The sequence below is a fragment of the Glycine max genome, chromosome 4 (assembly GCF_000004515.6).
Source record: "Glycine max cultivar Williams 82 chromosome 4, Glycine_max_v4.0, whole genome shotgun sequence".
In the NCBI taxonomy this organism is placed as follows: Eukaryota; Viridiplantae; Streptophyta; class Magnoliopsida; order Fabales; family Fabaceae; genus Glycine; species Glycine max.
In genome coordinates this window covers 3,870,986-3,891,048 of record NC_016091.4, presented here as the reverse complement: position 1 = coordinate 3,891,048, position 20,063 = coordinate 3,870,986, and the positions used below count along the sequence as shown (strand labels likewise).

At 32.6% G+C, this 20,063-nt stretch overlaps 2 protein-coding genes across 6 annotated transcripts; one reads left to right on the top strand and one right to left on the bottom strand.

Moving 5' to 3' along the window:
• The first annotated feature begins 1,526 nt into the window (after window positions 1–1,526).
• On the top strand, window positions 1,527–5,732 carry LOC100805969 (probable xyloglucan glycosyltransferase 12). The gene is made up of 5 exons (XM_003523990.5): window positions 1,527–3,281; window positions 3,415–3,723; window positions 3,901–4,191; window positions 4,312–4,425; window positions 4,562–5,732. Exons 1-5 carry the CDS (start codon window positions 2,502–2,504, stop codon window positions 5,192–5,194), a joined length of 2,127 nt encoding a protein of 708 aa, XP_003524038.1. The 5' UTR covers window positions 1,527–2,501; the 3' UTR covers window positions 5,195–5,732.
• A 4,842-nt stretch (window positions 5,733–10,574) lies between these two features.
• Window positions 10,575–14,639, bottom strand: LOC100787749 (transcription factor bHLH74). Of its 5 annotated transcripts, XM_014774471.3 has the most exons (8): window positions 13,250–14,639; window positions 12,871–13,107; window positions 12,718–12,783; window positions 12,564–12,632; window positions 11,387–11,464; window positions 11,214–11,300; window positions 11,065–11,137; window positions 10,575–10,968 (listed from the first exon to the last, which is right to left on the bottom strand). In XM_014774471.3, exons 1-8 carry the CDS (start codon window positions 13,751–13,753, stop codon window positions 10,946–10,948), a joined length of 1,137 nt encoding a protein of 378 aa, XP_014629957.1. In that variant the 5' UTR covers window positions 13,754–14,639; the 3' UTR covers window positions 10,575–10,945. The 5 variants fall into 5 exon arrangements, with proteins under 5 accessions (XP_014629957.1, XP_040870740.1, XP_040870741.1 ...); XM_041014806.1 differs by having other exon boundaries at window positions 10,830–11,137; XM_041014807.1 differs by having other exon boundaries at window positions 10,830–11,137; window positions 11,393–11,464; window positions 13,250–14,638.
• Window positions 14,640–20,063: the final 5,424 nt, after the last annotated feature.

Here is a 20,063-nt window from a genome sequence, read left to right as displayed (position 1 = left end):
CTACAATATAAGTGTATAAGATTTTTCATTTTCTTAAAAAAAATTACATATCTAAAAATTGCTGTATCTAAAGTATAAGTTCAAATAAAACTACACTTTAAAAACATAAATTTCATATAAGCACATCTATATTATTGAAAGAGAACTTAAGTAAATGTATGGTAGCAAATACTTTCAGTATAAGTAGTATGATATTTATCCACGTTACCGAAAAATAAAGTATGATATTCATCTTGCTCCATTTACAAATGGATAGAGAGAAAAAACCATTTAAATTATTTGTGAATATCCATTTAGATATCTCTTTTCTACTATAATCAATTTTATCGGTGAATATTCAAGTATACAAATATTTTTGTCATCTATGTCCCTAACATGTACTCCACCAAATTAAGTTTAAATCGTTAAATATAGTTAAGATACATATTTAAATTAATTTAAAAATAATTTTATAATATTGATGCATTTTAACTAAATTATTAATTGAAACCTTACATTTATATCCAAATATTTTTTTCTTTTAAAAGAATAATTTTATTAATGATGCACTAATAATAATGTAAAATAATTTTACGTCATCCGTAAAAAAAAACATTGTTATTATATATTTAAGAGTATTTCTTTTTATAAAAATCAACAAGTTTCCTATACAAATTAATTTCACTAATTTGTGATTCAATAAATTATTAATACATAACTTTTTTCCTTAAAAAAATGATATAATCTCTAAACGAACACGGAGCAAGAACGGATAACCTGACCATATATATTTTTTTTACCTAAACTCATAAAGACGAGGATAAAAAAACGGAATATGAGATTTTTGCAAATTTTGAGTCCAATCATGGTCGACTTGTATAAATTTGCTTGGTTAAAATTTATCTCATCAAAATTTGCCAGGTTAAATTTGCAGTGGATTGCATCACTTCTTTTTTCCAGTGGATTTAGCCTTAAAATTATAGTAGTACAACAAAAATAGCAAATGAGATGTGTGTCCGTCACGCTCCTCCGTAGAGCGTGTACATCAACACTGCCCGAACTAATAAGCTTGGAATTAGCGTTAAGGTGGGGAATAAGGACCTGGTCAGCTCCACAAATGAATAGGGACGGCTACGGATTTCTTAGCACCTCGTTCACATTCTCCACCACCAACCAAAATGAAAAATAAAAAACCTCTAGAAACCTGAAAGCATCATGGAATAAAAAGAAATGGTTTCAACTTTGAAAAACGAACATTAAAATTAAAGTTAAACAACCTAAATTAATTTAAAAATTAAAACCAAATACTCTTTTTGGCTTTTTGACGCGTTGGTTTGCGCTTGGCTTTTGTTAATTCAGCGTCCCACTTCGCTGAACCTTTCTCCACCTCTGTTTCCCGGTTTCAATAATAATAACCCACCTTAAATTTTTTACCGTAGTACTAAAAGACAGAATAATTGATTAATCACCGCTTCAGAAAATCCTCACGCGCGAGGAAGGAAACCCACTAAAAATGAAAAAGAAAGCCAAAGATCGAAGCTTTCAATTTCATCACGCACATAGAGATATACTCTGTAACTTTAAATCCTTACCTACCACTGTAAAAATATTTTTTTTAAAGAATTATATCTTCCTGAAAGATATTGCAAGGTTCTATAGTTGTGTGGTTGTTGTGAATGTTTATTGAAAATTAAAAGGAGTTGGTGGTTTAATGAGGTAAAATAAGGGAAGTGTCGGAAAATTTGCGTGTCACGTCGCGATTTTGGTTCTACTTTTATCAATTGTCTCCCGAAGCATTACCTGTGCCATAATTTTAATTCACGATGATTGCTCTCTTCCTATATTTAAATTGATAGGATCGTGACGGAGAGAAAATCCGAGTTTTGCCGTGTTACGGTAAAAAAAGAAACACTTTTGCGAAGGTGCTTTCTGGGTAATATTCTTGTTGAATTCGCATCTCAATTTCCACATTTCTTTCTCTTTCATTAAAATAAAAATTCTCGAAACCAAACTCAAAGACGTGTTGAGCTGTTACCCTTTCCATTTTGAATCCTATGTTTTCAATCTTATTTTTTTTTTTCATTTTGAAATTGAAATTTCCATTTTCCAACATCTCTCGCTCCCTCCGTTGTTGTTATTAGTTGGGTTTTTTAAGACACCGTTCGTTGCGATTGTAGCTGAGAGGGCCCTGTTTCGTACCACTCATCCAAACAAGTCACAGTGTTCTCGCTCTTTCTTTCTCTGAAAAACATTCCCCGTATAAGCTTTCTCCGAATGTCACAATGTCTTAGCGACGCCTCGCTCTGCTTTCTTCCTCCACGCATCTGTCACCGTTATCATTCCTCGCTCTCATTTCGGTCCTGACAATGAGATCAAACTCGTAGTAGTGTTTTACTACCAGTCTTTTTTCTCCTCCTTTAGCTTTCGAAAAAAAAAAAAGAAAAAGAAAAACAGAGAGGGACATTTTATTATTATATAAATAATACTACATCTTTGTTGTGTTGGTGAGATCAAAAGCGAAAATGGCACCACCGTTGTTCAATTGGGGGGTGAAGGACACTCACAGGGGAACCCCTGTGGTGGTGAAGATGGAGAACCCAAATTGGTCGATGGTGGAACTCGAGGGTCCCGAAGAAGAAGACTTAATGCTAACAAATTCACCTTCTTCGGGCGTTTCAAGAGACAAAGGGAGGGGCAAAAATGCCAAACAGCTCACGTGGGTTCTCCTCCTCAAAGCGCACCGCGCCGCGGGTTGCTTAACCTCCCTCGCCCCGGCATTGGTGGGCCTCGTCGCCGCCGTGAAGCGCCGCGTCGCCGCCGGAAAAACCGACGCCGACACCGGCGGAGGCAGGGAGAACGAAAACCCCGCCGTGAAGACGCGCTTCTATTCCTGCATCAAGCTCTTCCTCTGCCTCTCCGTGGTCCTCTTGGTTTTCGAAATCGCCGCGTACTTCGAAGGGTGGTATTTCGGCGCGGCGAGGTTTCAGCTGGAGCATTTGCTGTGGGCACCGTCCTTCGGAGTTAAGGGTTTCTTCGATTGGCTCTACGCAAGGTGGGTTTTCGTTCGCGTGGAGTATCTCGCTCCTCCTCTGCAGTTCTTGACCAATGCGTGCATCGTGCTCTTCCTTATCCAGAGTATGGATAGGCTTGTTCTCTGTTTGGGGTGTTTCTGGATCCGGTTTAAGAAGATCAAGCCTGTCCCCAAAGGTGGGGGTGTCGTAGATCTTGAATCTGGAGAAGAAAAGGGTTTCTCTTTTTCCCCAATGGTGCTCGTGCAGATCCCCATGTGCAATGAGAAAGAGGTAACAATAACATAACATAACATAACGTTCCAATTTGAAATGATGGGAACTAATTCTCGTATTTTTGTCGGTTGGTTGAGTTGAATTCACGTATGGCGGTTTCGATCTAATTAATGTTGTTGTGTTTGTTTAGGTTTATCAGCAGTCGATTGCGGCGGTGTGTAATTTGGATTGGCCGAAGGGGAAGTTGTTGATTCAGGTTTTGGATGATTCGGATGACCCAACGACGCAGTCGTTGATAAAGGAGGAGGTGCAAAAGTGGCAGCAAGAGGGTGCCAACATTTTGTACCGGCATCGTGTGATTAGAGATGGGTACAAGGCTGGGAATTTGAAATCCGCCATGAATTGTAGCTACTTGAAAGACTACGAGTTTGTTGCAATTTTTGATGCAGATTTTCAGCCTACCCCGGATTTTCTCAAGAAAACCGTTCCTCATTTTAAGGTAGGCAATTTAATGATTTCATTCAATGTCGTTTGCGTGAGTTTGTAAGTTATGAATTACAATAACTCGCTATAAGCCTAATGTTTGCTTTTTAGGTATGTGATTGTCCTGTTAGAAGAATGAAATGGAAAAATGTCTTTGTTTGTTTGACTTAATTGGTGATTGGTGATGGTGCAGGATAATGATGATTTGGGGCTTGTTCAAGCGAGATGGTCATTTGTGAACAGGGATGAGAACCTGCTAACGAGGCTGCAGAACATTAACCTGTCTTTTCATTTTGAGGTGGAGCAGCAAGTCAATGGGATTTTCATTAACTTTTTTGGGTTCAATGGAACCGCGGGAGTGTGGAGGATCAAGACTTTGGAGGATGCCGGTGGTTGGTTGGAGAGGACAACTGTTGAGGACATGGACATTGCCGTCCGAGCTCATCTTCACGGTTGGAAGTTCATTTTCCTCAACGATGTTGAGGTTCGCCCGACAATTGCCATTCCACATTATTTCATATCACTTATGTTGGTTAAATTGTTTGTCGTTGCCAATAATTCATTCTCACTACTGATTGCAAGTTATTTTTATTAATGTTTGTAGTGCCAATGCGAGCTACCAGAATCTTATGAAGCTTACAGGAAACAGCAGCATAGATGGCATTCTGGGCCAATGCAACTGTTCCGTCTTTGTTTGCCTGATATCATCAGGGCCAAGGTATGTACATATGTACATACATATCTCAATTCTCGATGAGGACCTTCTTTTTTGTGTTGTGGTAATATGCATTGACACATCAATGTGTTGTTGTTTTGGTTCTTATGTAGTGTTGGTGTCAATTATGTTTTTGCAGATAAGTGTGTGGAAGAAATTCAACATGATATTCCTCTTCTTCCTTCTTAGAAAGCTGATATTGCCATTCTATTCATTCACCTTGTTTTGTATAATCCTGCCTATGACAATGTTCGTGCCGGAGGCCGAGCTTCCTGCGTGGGTTGTGTGTTACATCCCTGCTGCCATGTCTTTTCTCAACATTCTTCCAGCTCCAAAAGCCTTCCCCTTTATCGTCCCTTATCTCTTATTTGAGAACACCATGTCAGTTACCAAATTCAACGCCATGATCTCGGGCTTATTCCAGCTTGGTAGTGCATACGAGTGGGTGGTCACCAAGAAATCTGGTCGTTCCTCGGAGGGCGATTTGGTTTCATTGATTGAGAAAGGACCAAAGCATCAAAGAGGGTCCTCAGCACCTGATCTAGAGGAAATGAAAGAGGAACTTCGAAAGCAGGAGCAGCAAAAGGCCTCTAAGAAGAAGAAAAAACATAACAGAATATATATGAAGGAGCTTGCTTTGGCTTTTCTTCTTCTAACAGCCTCAGCAAGGAGTCTTCTCTCTGCTCAAGGGATTCACTTCTACTTTTTGTTATTCCAGGGAATATCATTCTTGTTGGTTGGTCTAGACTTGATTGGTGAACAGGTGGACTGAAAGAAAAATAAAAATGAAAAAATTTGACAGGACAGTGTACTTTTACATGCACGGAAAAGCACAAAGGTGCGAAAGCCAGGCCTTATGAAATTACTGAAGACACTTATTTGGGGGCAATGGAGAGTGTAGAGGAGGACGGACCCATAATGCTGCTTTTTCTTGCTCATGCTCCTCCCTCCAAGCTCGTAAATCAAATCCACCCAATACGATACTTTATTGTGTTATTATGGACCGTAAAGGGCTTCATTGGGAAATGGGTGCAATTGAGGCCAATTCAACGTGTGTAAGTTTAGCCTTGTTTTTTTTTTTTGTTAATTTGATTCATTTTTGTAATTTTATGTGGATTCTTTTCTCGCCGGATCAATTCTTTTGTAAGAAAATTTGTGGTTCAAACTTTAAACACCCGACACCCATTGGGATTTATTTATTTCATAGTGATAGTAAGCAGCAGCAACATTATTCTCCTTGTCATGGTTCTTGCTACTTCCTCCACCGCTTGGTATTCGGTAGTGCAAATTCAATATTACTTAAAAATTCATATTTTGTCAACTTTCATGATGGTAGCGAAAACGTGGGTTTTGATTTCTGGGGCCCTTGGAATGTGATACCCCTTTTAATTCAAGGTGTTCCTCTGCCTATTAGTTTGTTATTCTCACCGCTTTTAAATGTGGAGCTGGAAATTACTAAGATGTGCACAACACAGCTTTGATGAAGAGTCCATTTTTTGCGTTTGATGAGTGCTGCCCATTACTCTCTTATCATATCCAACAGAAGATTGAAATTAAAGATTCCAATTTTTATTTGAACTACGCCACTACAAGGGGACAATGCCATGCTCTTTTCGGCCCAAAACACTTCGATAAATGTAATCGGAAATTAAATCGAAGGACCTACTTAGAAAAAAAAGGTTGGTTGGTTTTGTACAGTGGCACGTGGATGCAGGGTTTGGTTCATTAAAATGGTTAGGTTTCTTCAATATGGTTGCTATTGGATTTGGAGCTTGAAGAATTTTTGGCTCACCAAAGAATTGGGTTCTGTCGTTTGTGGTAGCGATACATCTGTTAAGTTGTATCTTGTGTGAACTCTCAAATTCAAACCAGCTTTCTTCCACTAACATTAATCACCCATAGTTTGTTTTTATTCTGGGGGTACAAATCAGTTACCAATGGTTACTTTATATAGATATTTGTTAGTCCCTATTTACCTCTTCATGTCTTTTCTATTGAGAAATTTGAATACCAGTTGCTTAGTATGAGAAATAAAGAAAAAGTATCAGTGCCGTGGCAATTGGATTCACCCTCCAGCTGGATGTTTGTTATGTTTGTTTTTAGTAAAGGATTAAATGCCATAGGCCACTAGTTACAACAATGTTATTGACCCTTCAGCTCTATAACTTTGTTACCGTTCATTCCGTGCTTGTCGGAACAATATTTCTGAAGCTAGAAATTTAAAAGGCTTTTACTGTTCCGCGAAACGCTGCAATGAAATTTGAGAGCATTTGATCCTTCACGCCGTTTGACATATCTCATTCAGGGCAAGGTAGCGGTGGCAAACGGTTTTGTGACGTTGTGTGGCTTATCAAGTTGGGAGCTTGTGGCGCGTTTGGAGGCCCCACTACAATCGTACTTAATTGACAGCATCTCGCCAGTTCAATATCCAAACTTTTCCAGTTTTCCTTGGACCCAAAGAAAAAAAAATCCAAACTTTTCTTAATATAAAATACAATGTATCGTATTATTTTACAAGCTAAATTCAGGAATTAATCGTACTTGCATCGAAATAACAAGCACGAACAAGGATTAGTTGTGCTTTTTGCTTGTTTACTTTTGCTTTTGCTTTTGCTTCTTAAAACAAGGACTGAAAATTGGACGCTTTTGTCACCCATTAATTAATTTCGTTCGTGCTTGATGCCATTCTACTATTCAGCCTTTTCTTTTACAAACTATAATTTATTTAATTGTACTAATGGTGCATATGTTACCTAATCATTAGTTACTTGAAATGAAAAGTTATATCTGGAATGATTTAAAATGAATTGTATCAAAGTTAAATTCTTTATTTTAGTATTATTAATAATTGAGCAAATGAAAATTATGAAAGGCCTTGTTAAAATGATGTGAGTTCTTTCGTGGCTTCAGGTGCTTGTTATTGTCGCTCCAATTCTGCAAGTTAACCCAAAAGCTACTACCTTTTCTCTCTAACTATCAAAATGGTCTTGCCTAGATCATTAATATCACATGCAATAATATGTTTCGCTTTCTAGTTTCTACCAAATAATGGGGTAGATGATTTATTACATTATGTTGGTGATGTCTCCTAATTAAATGAATGAATGAGCAAGCAGATGAATAGAGCACCCACCCAATTAATGAGTTGTAGAAGCAGTTTGTTTCACAATTTACATGCAACCTCTGGTTTATGAAGAAGCGCCAATGGGATTAATTTATTCTCTCCCATCTATCATGTTGTACCATTTCACTATATATACACCCTGCGTGAATTCGTGAATCATTTCAGACGTCACGTAGAGTACCATTTCAATAGGTTTCGACATTACTGATCAATTTAAAGAAGACAGTGTACCACCCTTTGTTTAGCTTTTAGTGAAGAAAATAAATTTCTAAGAAAATATATAAAACAAAGAAAAAAGAACTAAACATGTTTTAAAGTTAGATAGAATAATTTTTAAATTATTAAATATAATTAAAATGTGTGTTCAAATTAAGAAACATAATTGGATTATATGTAGTTGCATTAAAGAATCCAGAGAGATTGCTTAAAAAAGTTCAAAGACAATTTTATCAATAATAATAATAATTTTATTTGATTTCAGTGAGATGGTATCTCGTAACCTTTCAAAATACCTATGATTTCTAAAAGAAAGTAAAAAAATTAAGTAATCCAAGTTGATTTTGTATTGAAATGTATGTCTAAGTCAAGAGAAATTGATTCTATGCATCTGTCAAACGTTCAAATAGACACTAAGCAACAAGATTTAGAAGGAGCTAGTATTGAATTTCTAGGAATATGCCCATATTTTGTACTCCACTTGTGTCTTGAATAAAATGGTCTCTATTAAAAATACACGTGGAACAAACGATACGCTAAGCATTTTGTTCCTCTCGCAAAACAACTTCAAGAAAAATCTTATTCAACACAATCACAGAGATCTGTAAGACCGTGCGAGTAGATATAAATGGTCAATCAATGATTTAAATCTAATCCCATGCGTCAGAAGCCGTTGGCATAATTTTTCTTGTTGATACATATTTCATTTACCAAGTATGTGGTGTTTGCACCAACTAAGCCGTTTGTGATATAAATGTTCGCAGAAATTAGTTGTAATTGAAGGTAGCTGCTACATATTAGCACTTCTCTAATCTTTCTTTCCCTTGTGGATTTTAGACTTTTTAGTTGTTAATGAAATTATGACTGAAAAATAAAATATATCAAATATTACAATTACATGAAGTAATTTAATAATCATTTTATAGTCGACCACTTTTTATTGTAATTTTTACATTTCTATTTTACATCAAAAAAATCATAATCCTTTTAGTGACGTAAATTTTGACAATAGGTAAATATACATAGTCATAAAAATTAGTAAGAAACAATAAAGATAAAGTAAAAACATACTATTTTAATTAAAGAACAAAAATGTGCCACATAATTAGTTTTTAAATTCAATTTATATGTTTATCATTTTATTTTAATTATATCAATGTATACTTAAATTTTAATATTTCAGAATATATTTTATAAATTATTTCTCACAGAATAATAAAAAATTTATAAATTATTTTACAAAACAATCAAACTTTTTAATGTATATTTTAACAAGTTATAAATTATTTTATATTTATAATATATATATATATATATATATATATATATATATATATATATATATATTCATATGTATTTCTATTTTTCTATTTGGAGTATGTTTTATCAACTAATTCTTTTATACAGAAAAAAAAATAGTATATTAAAATATACGTCGTACAGTATTTATTAAATTAATAGGTAAGTTTTGTTAGTGTAAAAAAAGTTATACTTTCAACCAAATAAAATTCATCATTTATACCAATTTTAAGATATTATTATAAAAATTAATAAATTTATCATATAAAAAATATGTATCAAATATTTATTACAATCACTAGATATGTTTCCTATTTAATAATCCATTAGGTCGAGATGGGAATTAGAGTAAGTGTCTTAAGTTGGATTTTCATTGTCATTATTATATAAAAAAGTTGTATTTTAAAAAAAAAATATCACAACAAATATATTACAAGTAAAATCGATTGTCATAAAATATTAAATACTACTTTATTAAATATAATGTTATGTAAAAGATTAAGCATACAAACATAGTCAAATTATTAATACTAAAAATTAAAAATTAAGAGATAAATTAGTACGATATATCTATTAATATATTTGAATTATTTTTGTAAGTTAATTTTTTAAACAATAAGATATAATAATTTTACGATGAAAAAGTATATAGGTGTTAATTTCTATAATAATTATTTTTCACAATAAATTTTCAATATAGATATATAGATCTAAATGAAAAAAATTGTTCAATAAACATATATTATATTTAATCAACAATACGTTATATTTAATAATATTATTTATGTTAATTGTATATTGTATTGAACAGATGCTATAATTAATACGTTATAAAGTTAATTGTCTAACAATATTAAATATTATCTTTATTGCATCTAATATATAGTCAAATTAAGTAAAAAGATTAATTATTTAAACGTTTTTTTATTAAATATAACATAATTTTGAATAGTTTACTAAATAAAATATATATTTAAAATGAATTAATTTTAAAATTCTTAAAACTTTTAAATATTACATATGTTCAATATATGATATATAGTCAAATAAAACAATAAGGATAAATATTATATTCATTAAATGTAATATATTTACTAATTTGTTAATGAATGTATGACAATTAATTAGAGATGTTCAATATATATTATAATAGTTTTTTTTTTCACATTCTTTGTTAAAATGAAGATTAAATTCCACATTTAATACTTTTATTAACTCTCATACAATCTTTGCCCCTTCGATCAAATAAAGTAAAAGAAAATATTTTTATTTTAGGAATTTTAAAAGATAAAATAATAAAATTAATTAATCAATGTAGTAAAATTCTTATCGGGTGAATTCATGCACATTTTACCAAAAAAAAAATGTTTTCAAAATTAAAAAAGAAAACATAATTATGCATTGTTTTATACGATACGATGTCCTTTATGAATTGGCGCAACATATACTCCATGAATACAAAGAATCTCATTCCTAGAACACACAAGAGACTCTCGAGCAAGGCCTGATAGTATTCAAGAGTAATATGAGATCATTCATATATATAGAACACTGATGTCACTCAACAATATCTCATCTTGATACATTTTGCAACATTTTTACTCATATATGCAGATTGAAGGATAACCAAATATCATTGCATAAAGTACCCCACATGTTAGGTACAGAATTACCCTCACTTTCCAATATGAAACACTATTTGCGAACAATCATCTTCTGCTAAAAAATCAAAGAACAAACAGTTAGGTATTAACACCCTATAGTCCTATACCACGACTGACTACTTTTAGTTACTCTGCCTTCAACTTCAGTTAATTTGTGCAGTCAACTGGACAATAAAATTCCAAAGTCTGATAAAAGAAACAAGACCAGATATCTCACACTCTATAACTCTGTTTTCAACCATCCTGCACAGAATGACAATCAATTATTATAAAAAAACACACAGAAATTGGAATTGATTATGCAAAAGAATTAAATCACAAAGAAGTTTCTGGAATTACCACTGGTTCCCAAATTGTCAAGAGCTGTAATGGTATTGTAACTTGTTTCATAAAAGCTTTGGTTCAAAACAGACTGCATATACATGTATAATTATAATTATTATTTTCAAATTTTCACAAGCAAGAGATTTTCACTCTTTAGTCTTTACCTGTGGCATTGGAGGGAATTGTGTTGATGGGTTAGGCATGCTGATGCTGGCACCATATCCACCAATAGGTCCATGTCCAATGTGTGACTGGAGAATGTTATTATTAGAGAAACAAATTAAGCTAAATATTAACTTTGTACTAAAACTTTGGTGAGTAAATTGTAGAGACCTACACTTACATCTTTGGAACAGATCTGCTCTACATTAAAATTCAATTGTGGATTTACAGTGGCAAGTTTCATGGACAAAAACTGCAAAATATAACTTACGTAAGTTGAGCATTCGAGTAATCACGACATTGGAGGTTGACTCTTTAGAAGGTGTTATCCATAATTCCGCATCCTTAAATTTAGGATAAATTACAGTTTATCCTCATGTGGTTTGCCGAAATATTATTTTCTCACCATGTGGTACATACATTTATATTATGTTATAGCATCTAATCATTAGGCCTGCATATCACAAGATACATATCTATATTTATCAATTTTCAAGAATGCGATATTTGGACAAGAAGATACATTCATAGGTGATTGTATACTAATGAGCAAACTTTAGGGATGAAGTGTCAATTTTAACCAAAATTGAAAATGCTATATAAAAAAGAAGTGGTGAAATTAGATTAGACCACAGGTGAAAGTTGTAATTGTCCGTTTAAATTAAAAAAACAATCACCACATATATTATAGAGTGAGATGGTTGAGGTTTTTTTTTAGATGAAAAAACTGGATCATTTTATTCAAACATTCAAATTATGTAAATCAGCAAGTAAGAGGTGATTCCTCAATCTATCCAGTATTTTTCAATTTCCATGGCATTCAAAACTAAATTAGCTATGCATCTGCTACTCTATTACCAGACCGCTTCACAAAAAGTTAACTTAAATCCCAAATGAGATAGATGGTTGAGGTTAAGCGATCCATTTATATATTATATTGCAGAATGATTATTATTATTTTTTTATAATTTTCTGGGAATGGTGCATGTGCACAGAGGAAACTAGATCAACATTTTTTTAAAAAAGCAAAAGTTAGTGTAGGATGTATGAAGGATGTATACATCCCAACTATGTTGGCACTCATACACACCCACCCACATATCACGCCAAATAACATTAAAAGAGAGTAAAAAAGGATGAACAAATTGCAGGGACTAGGCCAAAACCCAATCGAGAAGCTAACAGAATCTGTAATTGGGAAGCGCCGTCCTATTACAAAGGTATTCACCCCTAACAAAACTTGGGGTATGATCCCACCAAGAATAACTAAGCCTAGAATCAGCACCATTCCCAGAAAAATACAGAAAAGCTGCTATTTGTAAGAGTGCAAGACTAAATACATAACAGCATACCTCAACCTGTTGTTGCAGTGATTGCACATAGTTTATAATCTCATCCAGCATTACCGCTTTACCCGTTTTCTGAAAGCCAATGATAACATAAAATTAATATACCAGAAATCATCTATGAATAGAAACCATGACAAATACAATCATCTCAAATAACCTTATCGCATCCTGGAACAAGTTCTTGAAGTAACCTCATTCGCTCACTAATCTTTTCTCTCCTCACCTGCAAACAAAAAGTGTTATAACTCTAATTTATCAATAAAAAGCGGGTTTCTAGTAATAAACATTAATGTGTTAAGATGATGGTTACCCTTTCTGCAAGGCTGTGACTGTTTGTAGCTTGACCTCTTCGGGCTCTCACATGAATGAAATTTTCTTTGGAACCTTCTTCACTCTCGGAGTCATCTTTCTTTTGCTTCAGCAATTGCTTTCCACATAAGTTAGCAGTACTATTTTGTGCAACTCTAGGCTTCTTTTCACATTGTTCTTTCACATCATCATCACAGCTCTTCCCAGAAGAATCTTTAAGTGCTTCCCCCTCAGCATTCTAAACAATGTTTTTAAAAAAACATTTCATTCATTAGCACTTAAAGAAACACTTAAAGAAATTAGCTTCCTAAACCAAAAAAGTCAATGAAATTTTATACATCATAACCGAGTCTGATATAAATATAACACACAGGACCTACCTTATTTGAACTGAAAGTAAAATTATAGTCAAGTCCACGCTTTCTTTTGTGTTCATCAGGTGCAGCTCCTTCTTCAGAAGTTGAACCTTCGAGCTTAGATTGCTCATTGTTTATTGGACTCCTTTCCATTCCAGACTCATTACTCGGATTATGATTTGGCAGATACCCTGTGTTAGCTATATCATAAGAACCGGTTTGGCCAAAGGAGGGAACCTTAAGGGCCATGTGCTCAAAATTTGAGTCAGATACATATTGAACAAAGTGAGAGTCACAGTTCATTCCCTGGTTTTCCAAAACAGAAGGGTAAGCTGAATTGGCAAACTCACTATGAGAAACCATAAGAGAGCCTCCCAAAGTTTGACTCAATGGAACAAGTGGATCCCAAGCAGAAGAAGCAAGAAAAGGGTTAGCCACGACTCCTGAAGGCATAGCCATAGACACAGAACTAATTACTGTCGTTTCTGAAACACTTTGAAGCCCCAATGCATTTTCACGGCCACCCATCTCTTGAATCCAGTATTGCCTAAACACCTAGAACTAAGAAAGTAACTATAAATAATGTATATATCAATAAATTAGTATAATCCCGGTTCAACGTAGTATAGACTATACTAGAGTTGAAATAAACACAAGTGCATCATGATTAAAGGGAAAGAGAATTTTGACTAGGTAGGCTCGAGAGATATCTTGCAGGACTCAACAAGGAACAAATAGCATTGGCAGCTTTATAGGACTGAGAGGAGGATAAAGTAAAAGAAGACCCTCATTGTGGCATTGACACAGAGCAAAAAGGAATATAATCCACTCGTGAGTCACTAGCTAGTTACTTATTCTTCCTTTAAAGATCGTAGGATCAGGCCTATTCCTATGATGTTCAGGAAAAAAAGGGAAAAAGGCTTCCCCTCAGACGGAAAGTGAACCTTCCAGAGCATAAAGTGGACATAGACAAGCAACGTGATAGACTGATAGCTAAACAAAACTACAAATAAAGCAGATTCCCTTTTCTACTTTGTTCACAAAACAACTAATAAAATTCCCATTCCTCCATTGGATTCAAACAACAATCGGGGCAGGACCCATTGAATGGCTTAGAAGGTTTGAAGCTTCATACCAAGTGATTAAACATCAAGCATTGTAGCTTAGTTTTGATTTAAAAGACAGGACAAGAGCGAAGAACTCTACCTGTGCATTCTGAGAAATGACCAAAGGCATCAAATTCTACTACTAAGAGTGTGTATGGATGTGCTTTTGAAGCTCCGAACTTGAGGGTCAAACATGATTTTTGCATTGACCAAAATGTTTGGATGTGTGTTAAAAACATAATTTTGAATTTTGAACTAAGTTTCATTGAAGTAATTAAAAGTAGTTTTTCCATCACCCTAGTCACAGAATGCGTTCCTAATATACCTGAATTGTCTTCATGAATAGCAAAGATCTTACACAAATATCTAGAGTACCTAGGTTATAATGATTATCATGAAAATACTTTGTAGATAAAAATGATTTTCGTTGGAGGTGAAAGTTATTACGTGGATGAAACTCACATGTGAGAAAGAGATTTTTGATATACTAGTGTGGAATAAAATCTCATATTATATAAAAATAAGAAGATTAAATATCATATACTTAAAGAAAAAACCTATAAATATAAGTTTTAATATTGTGAGATGAAATATAATATCAAATTTATCTCCTTGTTCATTGTTGATGTGATTTTTTCCCCTTGGGTTTCCCAACCCATATTCTGGTAATTTGGCACCTAAAATAAATTTTGGTAATTTGGTTATTCAAAATCATCATTTTACAAACACATATTCAAACTAGATCCTTCACTGACTTGTGAAAGGGACAGGATTGTACACAGTAGTACGCTTTACCAGGTATCTGACTGTGTCATCAGGAGCGTCAAATGCTTAGTTAATTTCTGGATGAAAGACCACTTTTACCAACTGCGTAGTGGCATAAACATCGAGGGTAGCACAAAAATCCACTTTTTTATAAACAACACAAGGAGATACTGAACTAGAAAGAGAAAGGCACGGAGAGACAGAGACTTTGCTTTCCTGCACGAGGTTAGAAGTGATATGGTATCATTTTAAAAGACAGATAGCAACTTCTAACTGCTCCTGTACGTAAATTAATTCAAAAGTTTATGCTAATCTCTCTTTTTTACTGTACAGTTCATTGCATGAAATTTACATTTTTCAACTTCATAGGTCAAATTGAAATTTTCTATAATTAATATTTTGATTATGCCTACTCGTTTTTCAGAGCGTGTATTACTTTTTCTTAATTTGTTTTCTTTTATAATGTTCAATTTTCATGAATTTCACTCTTTAATTTTCTTATTCAACCAATTAAGTTAAATTCTTATACGGATCAAATATTTGAATACTTGAGAAACTATTCGAATATTTTAATAAGTATTTCAAAATATTCAAACATGTTGTATTAGAGATTCTTTTCGAAAGTTCACTATTTTTATGATATAAATTAAAGACTTGTTTTATATAAAATTTACCATGAAATAAAAAATGAAGAAGAGGGATGAGGGAAAAGATGAGTGTGAGAGAGAGAAGAAACTAAACACGACTATAAAGAGTATCAATATAGGTAAAAATTAAATTGATCAAATAGGTAAAAATTTGTTGTTGAACGTAACTTTTGAAGGGTATATTAGTTTCAATAAAAATGAAAACAAAAAAGCAGCTAATAAAAGTGGTATTCGGGTCACAAAATGAGTGAATTATGATAAAGAAGGAACATGCCATCAGTTTGGGCCGTGAAGAAACTCATTCCCTTTTATTTCTGGCCTCTTGTGATTGTTCTAGACCACTGCAACTAGTGTAAGAGAAGCGTCACAGACTCTTGGAAATTTCTTCTTGCACCTCCAGTATTGCTTCCTATACCTTTTTAAGCATCCAGAAAATCTAATGTAATTTTACATTCCAGAATGGTGCAAAAAGCAATTATGGAGAGGAGCAGGAAGCAATTGCCCAGAGACCCTGGATTTCGAAAGGGGGATAGATTTTGGGGTCATTTCTCAATGGATTAAGTGATTTAACATAATTCTGGGCTTCACATTAAGTGGGTAATGGACTAATAAACACAAGAAATAGAACCACCTACAGTTTGATAAAAGAATGTCCTACTATTTAGCCCTCCATTCTTGTTAAGTACACCCCATCCCCCAGGATATTGAAAGTATATGAGCAGATATTTACATAGGACCAATTCTTATTTGAAGTAATGGAACATATATATAAAATTAACCCCAAAAAAATTGCATAGAAAGTCGCACTTATTTTTATTATCGTGGGGAACTAACGATCTTCAACATGTGAATGACACTCAATCTTTCTACGTCAATACAAATGCAAACTAATTGGAACCTTTTAAAATTTCTTGCATCACACTGATCACTACTCGCATAACACTTAATCCTGACTACATTACAAAATTAATTATTTTTTTAAGACAATTCTTATATCCACTCTTCCTCTTTGCTTAAACACTCTTTTTAATTTGTTTTTCAAAAAAGTCCTCTTTAAAAAAAATACACTCCCCTATTAAAAATTCCAAAAAAAAGCTAAAAGGCAATAAAGATAATATGCAGCACATTTTGAAATCTATCAAATTCAAGGCTTGTTCTTGAGTTAAAGCTGAAAGGGTGAATTCACGACAACATTTTATGATTGGCTGATAGCCAATTGGATCTATAAACCACTCTCGGCGAGGTGGAAAAATGAGGATTTGACTTGGGATCCAATACACTCATGCCGGCCTTGAGGGCTGTTTGGAGGTGCAATCGCACTAGATTCCATGAATAAAGGGGCCAAAAAAAATAATGGGAGAAGGAAAAAAAATTATGATAAATACTTATTTTTGTTGTTATATTTATTAGGTGTTAATAGTTATATTTTCGAAAGATAAAAAAAAATTAAAATTTTGTCCTTGAATTTACACAAAGTGTGACAAATTAGTTTAACCATTAGTTTTGTCTATTAACTTAAACAATTGTACCTATATAACACGGTGATGACATGATAGTCGACGGTTGTCAAGTGTCTTTTACATGATTACAATGTATCAAAAAATTAATTTTTTGATTTTGTCTCTAAACTTAACAATTTGTTATCATTTTAATTCATGAACTTAACCATTTATTCATATTTTAGTCTTGAAATTAATTACCTATTGTGATTTTGGTCCCTGAAATAACTTTTAAATTTTTAATTAAGTGTCACACTACATATAAATTAGTAACATAGTAATAATAAATGACATTTGTTTATAGTGATAACAATTATTATGGTGATGAAAATTGAATGGAAAATAATTGTCAAGTATAAAAATAAGAAATATTATATTTTATATTTGAAATCACTATTAATGTATTTATTATATCTTACTAAATTAAAAATCTAACAAATAATATTATAACAATGACAAACAACAATATAACTAAATTGAAAATAAATCTATGAAAATTAAATTAGTTTTTCATAAGAATCAAATTAAAAATGTGTATTATCTAAATAAATAGATACTAGCAAATAATTTATTTAAAAAAAATCAGTATATTTATTTTATTAATGAGAAAATTTAAAAACAAAGAGATGTAAAATGAATCATTTTATTCAATCAAAATTTGAGATAAAATTAATTTTTTTTCACCTTTTATTGTATTTTTTTTATTTTATATACTCCAACATGACTACTATAATGAATGAACTATATTTTATATTCAATTTTATAGGTTGTATGTATTATATATTCCAACATGACATACATAATTACATTCTTCATTGAGTAGATAATAAGTAAACTATATTTTAGGTTTTTAAATTATAATGAGTCATGTCCTCTAATATTCAATCATTGAACAACAATGAGAAAACTACAACAAAATAGTATATAAGAAAATGATTTTAACATTTTTCATTTTTCATATCCTCTTATACTCAATAGTTATAATGTTTATGTTAATAATTGCATTCAAAATGAGACTTAATTAAAAAAATTAAAAATGCTTTAAGGAACCAAAATATCAGTAAGTGGTTAAGTCAGAAACTAAAAAGACTAGCAAGTTTTCAAGTTTAAATATCAAATTGAAAAATAATTTTTTGACATACAGTCACGTGTAGATAACATGTGGCAACCTTATGAATAACATATGGTATATATCATCTATCATGTTATCATCAAAGACTTGTCATGTAGGTACAATCGTTTGAGTTAATGAAAAAAACTAAAATAGGACTAATTTATTACACTTTTTATAAATTTGGGAATGAAATTTTAATTTTTCATTTTTCAGCGACCTAACTATCAACACCTAATAAATTCAAAGACGAAAATGAATATTTATTTAAAAAATTAATTTATTTGGTAATAATTTAATTTCACTGGTTTTTTTCCAAAGCTCTCAATTCTTAATTTTAAGTTAACCCAACATTAAACTTAACCAAGTTTTAATCTCTTTTAAAAAGAAGTCTATTCACATGTAATATTTTGTATTTATATGTTTTTTAGTATAAAAAGTATTTCGAATATATTAAAATATATCATTTTAATAAAATTACATGTCAATTTTTTTTTTGGAACATATGTTTATATCTTACCATAGGCTTAAATTTAAATTTGTTTTTTTAGTCACCCGATTTTGAAAAAAGCTCTTTTTAGTTCCTCTATATTGATTTTTTACGATTTGGGTGCTTAACTTGTGACTTTTTTTTATCTCAAGGAGGATTAAATTTTTTTTTTTTAAAAAAATATTATGGGACTAAAAAAACAAACTTAGGTCCCATTTAGGGTGACGGTGAGTATTTGATTTTTTATTTTCAAATTCAATCACACGCATATATATATCCTTATCTATTGTTTCGGATTGGTTCTATAAAATGTGAGAACAAGTCCTGATTATACACTCAAATGCAAACATTCTCCAAGGATAATCAACAATTCCAAATTGATGGCGCTAGCAGCAAGGAGCACGTGAGTCCAGGTTCAAGGTCCAGAATTTTTGTGTGCTTTATTTATATTGTTTTTCGGTCCTGTATAACAGTATAAGTGTAGATAAATGGACATTTGGATGGGTAATTGGATTTTAGAATAAAAGGTATTGTGAACTCGATGACAATAGGGAGGAAGTGCAGTTAACAATGATCTTTTTTTTTCTCAATAGCAAATAACAAGTTACATTCTTGGAGGTATTTCTTAAAGATTTTGATGTTTGTATTATTCTGAAACTGGTTTTGGGGTACTCCTTGTGCTACAACCTACTGGTTTAATATTAATAAGGGAGTGAATTTTTTGAAAGAAGATATTTTAGAAAACAAATTGAAAATAAGTGTCTAAACAATGAGGGGGGGAGTGAAAATAGTAATTGTCTTTTATAATTTCTAGCAAGCTATAATTTAGAGCAGGGACATGCTAGGTGCACCCAGCAACATTGTTGGTGCACCCAGCAATTAGATGAATGGGCAAAATTACCCCTGCGTTAAAAAAAATAATTTCTTCTTCCGGAAGAAGATTCTTTTGGCAATCTTCCGGAAGAAGGTTCTTCCGGAAGCTTTTCGGAAGAACCTTCTTCCGGAAGAACAATTTGTGTTCTACCGAAAGATCCTTTTTCCGGAAGCTTTCCGGAATAACCCCCCTTCTGGAAGAACCCTTCATTTGGTAGTATTCTCGAAAGAGTGCTTCTACTCGAAGAACAACTTTCTCGCGTTCTTTAAGAAGTTCCCCCGATAAGGGACCGATGAGCGACGTCCGGCAACAGTATATGCAACTCGAGTATGATATACATCCCGAT